The sequence below is a fragment of the Aquarana catesbeiana genome, linkage group LG02 (assembly GCF_042186555.1).
Source record: "Aquarana catesbeiana isolate 2022-GZ linkage group LG02, ASM4218655v1, whole genome shotgun sequence".
Taxonomy (NCBI): Eukaryota; Metazoa; Chordata; class Amphibia; order Anura; family Ranidae; genus Aquarana; species Aquarana catesbeiana.
The window spans coordinates 393,496,325-393,509,610 of record NC_133325.1 but is presented as its reverse complement, the minus strand read 5'-3'; the positions used below and the strand labels follow the sequence as shown (position 1 = coordinate 393,509,610).

At 42.5% G+C, this 13,286-nt stretch overlaps 1 protein-coding gene across 1 annotated transcript in view; it reads right to left on the bottom strand.

Annotated features, from left to right (window-relative positions):
- LOC141128137 (multidrug and toxin extrusion protein 1-like) overlaps positions 1-13,286 on the bottom strand; it is a 228,124-nt gene that overhangs the window by 65,060 nt on the left and 149,778 nt on the right. Inside the window, exons 6-7 of the mRNA XM_073615236.1 lie at positions 9,146-9,190; positions 6,854-6,951 (exon numbers count right to left, since the gene is read on the bottom strand). Coding sequence (XP_073471337.1) covers positions 6,854-6,951; positions 9,146-9,190 — 143 coding nt within the window. The remainder of the gene's footprint in view (positions 1-6,853; positions 6,952-9,145; positions 9,191-13,286) is intronic.

Here is a 13,286-nt window from a genome sequence, read left to right as displayed (position 1 = left end):
GACCGTGTGTACGCCCCATTAGAAGCTTATGTCACACATCACCAACTCTTCTAACCACTTGAAGACAAAGCCCTTTCTGACACTCATTGTTTACATGAAAAAGTTATTTTTTTTTGCAAAAAAATTACTTTGAACCCCCAAACATTATATATTTTTTTAAAGCAAATGCCCTACAGATTAAAATGGTGGGTGTTTCATTTTTTTTTTTTTCACACAGTATTTTTCAAACGCATTTTTTGGGGAAAAAACACACTTTTTTAAATTTTAATGCACTAAAACACACTATATTGCCCAAATATTTGATGAAATAAAAAAGATGATCTTAGGCCGAGTACATGGATACCAAACATGACATGCTTTAAAATTGCGCACAAACGTGCAGTGGCAACAAAATAAATGCATTTTTAAAAGCCTTTAAAAACCTTTACAGGTTACCACTTTAGATTTACAGAGGAGGTCTACTGCAAAAATTACTGCCCTCGATCTGACCTTCGCGGCGATACCTCACATGCATGGTGCAATTGCTGTTTACGTTTGACGACAGACCGCCGTTTGCGTTCGCCTTAGCGCGAGAGCAGGGGGCGACAGGGGTGCTTTTTTTTTTTTTTTTTTTTCTTTATTATTTTTTTGCTTTTTTATCTTATTTTTAAACTGTTCCTTTCATTTTTTTTTTTTTAATCATTTTTATTGTTATCTCGGGGAATGCAAATATCCCCTATGATAGCAATAGGTAGTGACAGGTACTCTTTTTTGAAAAAAATGGGGTCTATTAGACCCTAGATCTCTCCTCTGCCCTCAAAGCATCTGATGACACCAAGATCGGTGTGATAAAATGCTTCCCCAATTTCCCAATGGCGCTATTTACATCCGGCGAAATCTAAGTCATAAAATGATCGTAGCTTCCGGTTTCTTAGGCCATAGAGATGTTTGGAGCCACTCTGGTCTCTGATCAGCTCTATGGTCAGCTGGCTGAATCACCGGCTGCATTGAGACAGGAGAGCCAGAGAAAAACACGGAAGACGGTGTGGGGGGGGGGAATTCCCTCCCACAGCTTGTAAAAGCAGTCTAGAGGCTAATTAGCCACTAGGATTGCTTTTACATGAAAGCCGACCGCTGGCTGAAAAGAATGATACCAAGATGATACCTAAACCTGCAGGCATCATTCTGGTATAACCATTCAAAGTCGTGAATGGCGTACCTGAAGACAAAAAAATGGTTAACAATGGTTAACAATAAAGCACAGTAAACAGTAAAGTATAAATAATTACATACCTGAAAAACAAACATGATAAAACATAATAACAATAACAATAACAATAAAACATTGCAGAATAGAATACAGTAAAAAAAGAGCAGAACAATAGAGAGAGAGAATAGAGAGAGAATAGAGAGAGAGAACAATAAAACGACAACTATTTTTTTTTATTTTATATATATATATATTTTTTTACACTTTTTTTGTAACTAACTTTTATAACTGTAACCGGTTCCAGGTTCGGGTCTCTCAAAATGCGATGGCATCTTGGGAGACCCTGTGAAAGTGTGCCTAGTCTGTGGAATGCTGTACCCTACGCTAATACTCAACTAGTGCATGGTAGCGTTCAAAACATTCACCAATGCAAAGATCAGGATTGTCAGGACAGGAGGGACAATAATAGCGGGTGTCACGCCTATATCCGCGCTTGCTGCAGACACGACATCTTTTTGGGGGGGTTCGTTGGGTAGGGGTACTCGGGAGGACATAAAAATGCCTCTCATGCAGCCGACTGCATTTGGTTGGGGATGTGAATGGGGGAAGTACGGGCGCTGCAGAAGCGGTGGGTTCCCAATTAGGATTGGCGAATGCAGCAGGAAGGGCACTATGGGCATGACGGGCCTGTGTTTGTCTTTTTGGTGGCAGCGGGACACTACTTGTGCTTGCCACCTCACCAGCTTGAACTGCACTTATGGGACTCGCCACGTCACCAAGTGTTACTGCAGCGCTGGTTTGACTACGACCGGGGTGTACTAGGCCGCTGGTGCTTGCCAGTTCAATAAAAAGCTTCCAAAAAAACTGTTAGCGATCGCAGGGATCAGGCCTGACTCTGCAAACGCTGCAGTTATGCGTTTAGTGTTTTGTAAGTGACAGTGATCGATCGATACTGCACTTGGGTGGGCTGGGCTGGGCCGGGCGGAGGGGCAAAACGCAGGTGCTAGCAGGTATCTGGGCTGATCCCGCTAACACTGTGTTTTTGGGAACCCTAAACTGCTGGGGACGCTAGTATAGATCTGATCGGATCAGATATTGATCCGTTCAGATACTATACCACTAAAGGAGGCGTATGCTGCGTGCGTGGGTGTTAGTGGTACTGGCGCTAACCTGACGCTACCTGGGGCCGGTGCTTTCTAGTTCACCAAAATGCTACCAAAAAAACTGTTAGCGATCGCAGGGATCAGGCCTGACTCTGCGAACGCTGCAGTTATGCGTTTAGTGCCTTGTAAGTGACAGTGATCGATCGATACTGCACTTGGGTGGACTGGGCTGGGCTGGGCCGGGCGGAGGGGCACAACGCAGGTGCTAGCAGGTATCTGGGGTGATCCCGCTAACACTGCGTTTTTGGGAACCCTAAACTGCTGGGGACGCTAGTATAGATCTGATCGGACCAGATATTGATCCGTTCAGATACTATACCACTAAGGGAGGTGTATGGTACGTGCGTGGGTGTCAGTGGTACTGGCGCTAATCTGGCGCAGCCTGGGGCTGGTGCTTGCCAGCTCACCAAAATGCTACCAAAAAAACTGTTAGCGATCGCAGGGTTTAGGCCTGACTCTGCGAACGCTGCAGTTATGAGTTTAGTGTTTTGTAAGTGACAGTGATCGATCGATACTGCACTTGGGTGGGCCGGGCGGAGGGACAAAACGCAGGTGCTAGCAGGTATCTGGGCTGATCCCACTAACACTGTGTTTTTGGGAACCCTAAACTGCTGGGGACGCTAGTATAGATCTGATCGGATCAGATATTGATCCGTTCAGATACTATACCACTAAGGGAGGCGTATGCTGCGTGCGTGGGTGTTAGCGGTACTGGCGCTAATCTGACGCTGCCTGGGGCGACGCATATCACCGCCGGGCGACCGGGGGGCTAAACCTTTATTCGGTAATAAACGGCGGGTGCCCTGACACTATAAAAAATAAACAAACTAACCAGCGTCACCCGTAACAGTTATACGGTGATCAGTGGTGAAAGGGTTAACTAGGGGGCAATCAAGGGGTTAAAACATTTATTAGATAGTATATGGGGGTCCCTGTCGCTATAAAACGCTGACGGCGAACCTAAATATTTACCTCACTAACTAGCGTCACCAGCGACACTAATACAGCGATCAGAAAAATGATCGCTTAGTGACACTGGTGACAGGGGGTGATAAAGGGGTTAAAACTTTATTAGGGGGGGTTAGGGGGGTATCCTAGACCTACAGGGGGGTAATACTAACTGTCCCAACACTGTAACTGTCACAAACTGACACCAATGCAGTAATCAGAAAAAAAAAAAAAAAAAAAAAAAACTGCTGGTGTCAGTTTGTGACAGGGGGGGGGGGGGGATCGGGGGGGCGATCGGGGGGGGGATCGGGGTGTTTTGTGTGCCTGGCATGTTCTACTGTGTGTGTGTGTGTTGTGCACTCACTCACTTGTCTTCTCTCCTCGGGCCGGAACGGAAATTACCGAGCCGAGGAGAGATGACATCATTTCCTTTGCTGCTGTTTAGCATACAGCAGCAAAGGAATGTTCTCATTGGCCGGCGGCGATCGCGAGGGGGGGGCCACGAACGGATGGCCTCCCCCTCATCTCCGATCGCCGTGGGAGAAAAGACGACCGCCTCGGGCACCGGGGGGGGTCCGATCGGACCCCCCACCCGCGGAAGGCAAATCACGTACATGTACGTGATTTTGCCTGTCCGTGCCACCTTGCCGACGTAAATCGGCGTGAGGCGGTCGTCAAGTGGTTAAATAAGGGCATTAGCCAATGTATCCCATTGGGTAATAAATTTAAAAGAGCGAACAAAAGTCCTGGATGGCTTAACTCCAATGTAAAAATGCATATAAAAGCAAAGGAGAAGGCCTTCAAAAAATACAAGGTTGAGGGATCATCCTCAGCATTCAGACTTTATAAAGAATGCAACAGGAAATGTAAAGGTGCAATTAGGACAGCTAAGATAGAACATGAAAGACACATAGCGGAGGAGAGCAAAAAAAATCCCAAGAAATTCTTTAAGTATGTAAACAGTAAAAAAGGGAGGACAGACCATATTGGCCCCATAAAGAATGAGGAAGGACATCTGGTTACAAAGGATGGGGAGATGGCGAAGGTATTGAATTTATTCTTCTCCTCAGTCTTCACGAGTAAATCGGGGGGCTTCAGTAACCAAAACTGCAGTGTTTATCCTCATGACACAACACAGGAAGCACCTCCATGGTTAACAGAGGACGGAATTAAAATTAGACTTGAGAAACTTAACATTAATAAATCACGGGGACCAGATGGCTTGCATCCGAGGGTACTTAGGGAACTCAGTCAAGTGATTGCCAGACCGTTGTTCCTAATTTTTACAGATAGTCTACTGACTGGAATGGTACCAGCTGATTGGAGAAAAGCCAATGTAGCACCTATATTTAAAAAGGGCCCAAAATACATCCCTGGGAATTACAGACCAGTTAGCCTAACATCGATAGTATGTAAACTCTTGGAGGGGATGATAAGGGACTATATACAGGATTTTAGTAATACGAACGATATCATTAGCAGTAATCAGCATGGATTCATGAAGAATCGTTCTTGCCAAACCAATCTATTAACCTTCTATGAGGAGGTGAGTTGCCATCTAGATAAAAGAAGGCCTGTAGATGTGGTGTATCTGGATTTTGCAAAAGCATTTGACACCGTTCCCCATAAACGTTTACTGTACAAAATAAGGTCTGTTGGCATGGACCATAGGGTGAGTACATGGATTAAAAACTGGCTACAAGGGCGAGTTCAGAGGGTGGTGATAAATGGGGAGTACTCAGAATGGTCAGGGGTGGGTAGTGGGGTTCCCCAGGGTTCTGTGCTGGGACCAATCCTATTTAATTTGTTCATAAACGATCTGGAGGATAGGATAAACAGTTCAATCTCTGTATTTGCAGACGATACTAAGCTAAGCAGGGCAATAATTTCTCCGCAGGACGTGGAAACCTTGCAAAAAGACCTGAACAAATTAATGGGCGACTACATGGCAAATGAGGTTCAATGTAGAAAAATGTAAAATAATGCATTTGGGTGGCAAAAATATGAATGCAATCTATACACTGGGGGGAGAACCTCTGGGGGAATCTAGGATGGAAAAGGACCTGGGGGTCCTAGTAGATGATAGGCTCAGCAATGGCAGGCAATGCCAAGCTGCTGCTAACAAAGCAAACAGAATATTGGCATGCATTAAAAGGGGGATCAACTCCAGAGATAAAACGATAATTCTCCCGCTCTACAAGACTCTGGTCCGGCCGCACCTAGAGTATGCGGTCCAGTTCTGGGCACCAGTCCTCAGGAAGGGTGTACTGGAAATGGAGCGAGTACAAAGAAGGGCAACAAAGCTAATAAAGGGTCTGGAGGATCTTAGTTATGAGGAAAGGTTGCGAGCACTGAACTTATTCTCTCTGGAGAAGAGACGCTTGAGAGGGGATATGATTTCAATTTACAAATACCGGACTGGTGACCCCACAATAGGGATAAAACTTTTTCGCAGAAGAGAGATTACCAAGACTCGTGGCCACTCATTAAAATTAGAAGAAAAGAGGTTTAACCTTAAACTATGTAGAGGGTTCTTTACTGTAAGAGCGGCAAGGATGTGGAATTCCCTTCCACAGGCGGTGGTCTCAGCGGGGAGCATTGATAGCTTCAAGAAACTATTAGATAAGCACCTGAATGACCACAACATACAGGGATATACAATGCAATACTGACACATAATCACACACATAGGTTGGACTTGATGGACTTGTGTCTTTTTTCAACCTCACCTACTATGTAACTATGTAACTATGAAAGAATGTCCGCACAAGCATCAATCAACAATCACATCCTCCTGTGCTGCCTTAATCTGGCCATTTTTTACTAGAATTGAGGATTAATCTAGTATAGTTACTTAGTGACAGATATACTTGCACCGGTGGTCAATATTTTCATATATTCTTCACATTAATCATCTGTTCCTGTCCTTCACCTCACATTGTATACTGTATATACAGTGATGCCATTATGGTTTTCTAGTACATCCATCCTATTGTTTGCTAGGTCATACTTACCTTTTATAGCTTCTGGAGTGCCCCCCTGTGTTTGGCACACCCACTGAGGGTGCATTTTTAGTAATGAATTCTCCCTCACCATTCCTCCTAAAGATGTGGATTATCCACAAAATGTGTCAAAGTGTTTATTGGCCCAATAGAGGTCCACATATTGTAATTATACTGTTTGGATTTGTATAATCATTACAGTATAGGTGTGGCCAGGCCTAATTTCAAGGTGGTATCCTTGTGTTCCTTGTTATACGATTATATAGGTATAATGCACTAATTTATGTGTTTTTTTTATATATAAAACATATTTCCACGTACTGAATAAAACTCTTGACATTTAATATTCAAATAGCTATTATTATTTATATACCTAAAAAGGCCAATTGATTGGTTTGTTTTTTCTGTTGGGAAAGACTTTACAACTAGCATGATGTATTGCAATATTTCATTACATAACTATACAAACCAGCTTTTTTTTTCTGGCCATGTAAGCCTCACATTTTTGTACGTTATAATGAACTGCAGAAAACAGTAGTAAAAGCACTTACATGACTCCAATCTTTAGAACAAAAAGCATCAGGTAATTCACAATGGCATTGACAATACCTCCCAATAAGCTTATTAGGATCTGAGGCCACATGATCTCCTATAAAAAGAGTAAGCAAAACAGAATCATATACATTAGAAATAACCCTAGTGCAATCAATACTACAATACCATACATGGGGAACTTGTCTGTAGCAATCCTTATATCAAGACTGCAGTAATGTCACCTTATTAAAGGATAAGTCCTGCTTGCTACCTAAATGCCTCACCCCATTGTCTATAATAACCCGACATCTAATCAGCCCATCCCTGTGTCTTATGCTGCCCCTCTCTTTCAGGTCTGTGCCGATGGGCAGTAAGAGATGACCAAAACTGGGCCTAATAGTAGATCACAGCATTGGGATCCAAAGATCAAATGGCTTGAGGAAAACAGAGTTGCTCAGAAGGATGGAGGGCTTGCATGACAGTTGCATGAAAGTATACTGTAATTATCAATGTTTTTGCAATTTACAATTTGCTATTCCACATTTTTGGGAGGACACTTGTGTGCCTAAGTTTCAGATTCAGCTATTGATCTCTAAACCACCTTTTTACAACAGCAGGTAAAGAGATACAGTAAAACATGTTCTCACAACCTAAAGCAATAGTTCATGCTTAAAGTGATTCTAAAGTCTCGATTTTTTTTTTCCTATAAAAAAACAAACATGTTATACCTACCTGCTCTGTTGCAGTGGATTTGCACAGCGCAGCCCGAATCCTCCTCTTCTCAGATCCCTCTTCTGTGATCCTGTCCCCTCCCTCCTGTTCAGTGCCCCCACAGCAAGCAGCTTGCTATGGGGGCACCCGAGCTGAGTCACAGCTCCCTGTGTCCATTCAGACACGGAGCCCCAACCCCTCTCTCCCCTGACTGGCTAGCTGACTTTGATTGACAGCCGCGGGAGCCAATGGCACTGCTGCTGTGTCTAAGCCCAACAAGAAGGAGGATCTCAGACAGCTGAGACACTCGTGGACATCGCTGGACAGAGAGGGGCCTCAGGTAAGTGTTAGGGGGGCTGAGGGGGGGCTGCTGCACACAGGAGGCTTTTTATCTTAATGCATAGAATGCATTAAGATAAAAAAATCTTCTGCCCTTACAACTCCTTTAAGTATAAGAAAGTGAACTGTAAATAAACACACGTATCCTCTTTCCCTCAGCGCTCATAGATACCTCAAAAAAGGTAAAAGACCCATTAGCTGCTGCTATAAAATAAACATTATAATAACGATGCTAGAGTCTCCAAAGGAAATACCCGCATTAGCAGCGCTAAAATTAAATACTGTTCAATAATGTAATAAAGCCACAATAACCTTAGGGTCAAAACCAGGAAAGGTGAGAGCTAAGTAATATGGCAAATCATCCAGGAAACTAAGGTTGTAGGGTGATCCTCCCATGGCCACACCTTGTGCAGCATCACTCCTTCAAATGCCCTGGAAGTTGATGACAAAACGCATTAGGGCATGTCTACACGGCGTATCTACACGGCTACTCTGCTCGTCTGTCAAGCGTGGAACTCGACCCAGGTATCACCGATATCTTTCCATCCAGAGGAGTGGTGAGAGTTACACACGCTAACAGACGTCTATCTGTTACATGCTATTGCTTTTTATTCAGTTTGTAAGTGCAATATGTAGGGGTTTTTTTATGGACAATAAATCTTTTAAATGGAATTATGCTATGTGATCATTCCTTTCCTTTGGTATCATCGTTGATGAGTTGCGGGATCTGCACTAGTGTTTTCAACCTTGGAGCCTAAGAGGTAGTCCATACCATGATCCGCTGATGGGAGAAGGAGATATGTTATCTTCATTAATCTGAAGGCTTGCTTACATTTGAATTTGGTGAGTTTAATATCCTAAGGGAACGGTGCTGTAGGAGGTGTGGTGACGGGAGGATCATTATACAACCTTGGTTTCCTGGATGATATGCCATATTATTTATCACTCACCTTTTTTGGATATTGTGGCTGTCACAAAGATTTTATACCCAAGGACTTTATTGAACTGTATTTCATTTTTAGTGCTGCTAATGCGGATATTTCCTTTGGAGGCTCTAGCATCTTTATTATAATAGTTCATATTTACATGACCCAAAAAAAAGTTAAAATTAATTTGCAGTCCTGACCTTAGTAAAGTAAGGAAATATTATAGACAATTTTTTTATGAATTGCAGTGGAATTATTTTTTGTACTTGGTTAAGATGCAAACCGTACTTAGTGGCATCAGGAAAAAATAAATCTACTGTATACAACATTCACCTGGTTTTGCAAGTAACGTAGCTCAAGTTGTACCAAGAAGAATGCCTGCATAAAAAAAAAACAATAGGTAAGCGGTGTTATTTAAAATGACCAAGTGTCTAAACATACAGTATTCTTATGAAAGATATAGTCAAGACCAATGGTTCTCAACTTTATTGAGACTAGGGCCCAGTTTTTTCAAAATCTTCCATGCCCCATAAGTAAAAAAAAAAAAAGTATACTCACACAAAAAAAATATGTGGATGCAAAATTTGTATTGAAATGCTGGAAGGCTCTGGATGTGACTATGGGGGATGGAGGTTCTGGAGGGGATTAGGGAACTCTGCAGCAGACTTGGTGGTCCTGTAGGGGGTGATGATTCTGGGGGGTAGCTGGGGGCAACTGTGGGGGATAGGATACCTAGAGGGGACATGGGTTCTCTCCAGGAAGCTGTGGGATTTGCAGGTGCAATGTGGGATACTAGAAGGCACTGAGGAGGCTTGGGGACACTGTTGGGGACAATATAGTGGGCTGGAGGCTCTGCAGTCAGCTAGGGAGTGCTGAGGGGGGTACTGTGTGGCATTGGCGGGCACTGTAAGAAATAAATGAAAAAAACACATTTTTAGTAGAGAAAGAGTTAGAATTTCTGGCAATTTTTAATTGTTACCTGTGCCTTCTCATCCCAGTAACTATCAAAGCCCCAATTCACTATACAGACCTCACAGGGACAGAAGCTAAGGAACAATGGAGTCACTCCCACTATACCGTGAATGAAGATGTAACATATAAATGTAATGCCGCGTACACACGGTCGGACTTTTCGTCTACAAAAGTCCGACAGCCTGTCCGACATACTTCCGACGTACCTTCGGCGGACTTGCGGCAGACTTTCTTACGAACGGACTTGCACACACACGACCACACAAAAGTACGACAGCCTAGTACGCGGTGACGTACACCAAGTCCGACGAGACTATAAAACGGAAGTTCAATAGCCCGTACGACACCCTTTGGGCTCCTTCTGCTAATCTCGTGTTTATCTCGTGTTAGTAGAAGTTTGGTGAGAGACGATTCGCGCTTGTGAGACTCGTATTTTTCAGTTCGTTTTAACTGTTGTTCAGTCTGTGCTTGTGAGGTTTGTATCTGCTTTTCAGTGCGTTTGGTCAGTTGGCATTGAGAAATCTTTGTTTTATTGGCCGCTCGTTCCTGATTTTCAGGTCGTTCTTCACAGGCCTTGCTGTTCTTCAGTGCGTTCTGTTTAGTGCGTTCTGACCAGCCGACCGTTTTGAAGCCATGTTACCTGTACGTACTCGTCGTAGAGCTCGTGCATTGTATGTGCTTGGTGCTGTAGTTTATTCTTCAGCCCAAGACCAGTCCATGAACAGGGCGAGGAGGAGTTCATGGACCAAGAATTGGTTGCTTCAGCGTGACCAGTTCTGTCACATGCCTTTGCTCCGTGAGATCCGTGAGAATAATCCTGAGGATTTCAGGAACTTTCTCCGGATGACGGACCCCGTTTTTGACCGTTTGTTGGCTTTGCTGACCCCCTATATCAGCAGGCAGGATACCTGCATGAGGCAAGCCATCACTCCGGAGCAGAGGCTGGTCGCTACCTTGCGGTATTTGGCCACAGGGAGAAGCCTGCAGGACCTTAAGTTCTCGACAGGCATCTCCCCCCAGGCTCTGGGGATCATTATCCCAGAGACCTGTTCTGCCATCATACAGGTCCTGCAGAAGGACTATATTAAGGTAAGATATTTTTCTTTTATTAGCATCACATGTTCTTTTATGTAATCTTTGATAATGTAATGTATTTCTTGCTTCAAACACTACTTACCATCATTGCAATATAGTGTGAATGTCCCCTTTTTATCCTCACACATGCTGGAATTTTTTCCTGTTATTTTTTGTCATGCATGTATATTTTCCTTCAATAACCTTCCCAGCATGAAGTGATGGGAACATATCCACCTAGTCTACTCATTTGGAATGTATTTTGTTTGAGTGTATTTAGTGTGCTTATAATGAGCAATTATCTAGATTTCACAACTCCCCCCCCCCCCACCTAAACTCACTCCAAATAGTGTGCTGCTAATGAGCAATTATCTAGATTTCACAACTCCCCCACCCCCCCCCACCTAAACTCACTCCAAATAGTGTGCTGCTAATGAGCAATTATATAGATTTCACAACCCCCCACCCCCACCCTCGTTAAAATTTGCTTGAATGTTCTGTGGTGTTGATTTGTCTAAAGCAAATATATGTTGCAGTTTGCAAAATGCATGTGCACTCTACAAGTGCATTTGTTCCAGTGCTTTAGTAAATGAGCAGAAGCTCTGCTGATTTCCATCATCAAATCATATGCAAGCCTCAAAGTGTTTTCATTAATTGCCCTTGCCTGTGATTGTGTACTCCTTGCAACATGAATGCCTTTTTACATTACCTCATTTACTGTAAGCTGGTTAGCAACTGCACCTGCAGAGTGCGACAACTGCAGTTTTGTAGCCTTTTTAGTCCCTAAATTCCTGCGTGTCCTAAAAGTAATTTTTTTTAGGGATTTCACAACCCCCTAAAATGTAATCAATGTTCCATCAGAGGGGGTGAGCAATCTGATAAGTGTGCCTTTCCATATTAGTTATTCCAGAAGAATTAAATTATTGAATGTTATACTGATGCTGGGGAATAATGTTTTTAATTGTCTAATTTTCTTGCAATGTTAGCTTCCAAATTAATTGATTTTGGTTTTCTTGTTTGATTCCCCAGTTTCCTTCAACGCCACAGGAATGGCAGACTGTGGCATCCCATTTTGCCAGCCGTTGGGACTTTCCCAATTGTGGAGGGGCTATAGATGGGAAACATGTCCACATTGTGCCACCACCCCATTCGGGGTCATATTATTTTAATTATAAGGGGTTCCACAGTATTGTTTTAATGGCGGTGGTGTCGGCACACTATGATTTTTTATATGTGGACGTGGGGAAGAATGCTTGGATGTCGGATGGAGGAGTATTTGCCCAGACGGAGTTCTGCCAGCGTCTCCAGAGTGGTGGCCTGGGATTGCCACCTGATGAGGATAACGTGGAAGGACTCCCCTTTGTCTTCATTGCCGATGAAGCCTTCGCTCTCAGCAAGCACCTCATGAGGCCATTCCCCCAAAGAACCCTCACCCCGGAGAGGAGGGTTTTTAATTACCGGCTGGCCAGAGCTAGAAGAGTGGTTGAGAATGCGTTTGGAATTCTGGCCAGCCGGTTCCGCCTGTTTCAAACAGCCATTAATTTGGCGGAATACAAACTTAATTTTATCATTTTATCGTGCTGCATTCTGCACAACTTTTTAAACAAGCATTCTACCAATTATATAGGCACAGTTGGGCCTGAGGCCGGACAAATAGAAGCCAACCTTACAGGCCTGGATACTGTCCGTACTGGCTTGGCCCCCCAAAGTGCCCGTCAAGTTAGACAGCAATATGTTAATTATTTTATGGGTAGGGGGGCCATTGCAATGGGCCAGGATATATAATTTTTTACAATAAAAAAAATATTGAGGAAATCTGGCATTATATTTATTGCTTGCCTTTCTTTTGGGCTGTCTCCTAGGTTATGGTCGAGCAGTTGTAGTGCCAACTGTATTTTAATTTTAAAAATGTCTAAATAAGCTCCATTGCCACTGTAAACAACTTTTTTACAATTATAACCAAACTGATACTGAGCCTTGAAATAACAAACCACACATTTTTTAAAATCCTATAAGGAGATGTTTTTATTAATGGTTGTTATGCATTCAGTTCTGCATTTAGTATAAAATGTTCATAGACAAAAATATAATGATATCTTAATAATGTAGCAAAATATAATTATATTTAAATATTTCTACCTAATCCACAAAAAAATATTTTTGGCTTTTTGATTTTCGCAAACAGGCTTTTATTTTGTTTTTTTTGGAAAATCAAGTTTTGTTTTTTTTTTTTTTTTTTTAAAAGCAAGTTTTTTTTATATATATATATATTTTTTTTAATCAAGTTTTTTTATTTTTTTTTGTTTTTTTAAAATCAAGTTTTTTTAGTTTTTTTTGGTTTTTGCAAATCAAGTTTTTTTATTTTTTTTTGGTTTTTTTAAAATCAAGTTTTTTTAGTTTTTTTTGGTTTTTTAAAATCAATTTTTTT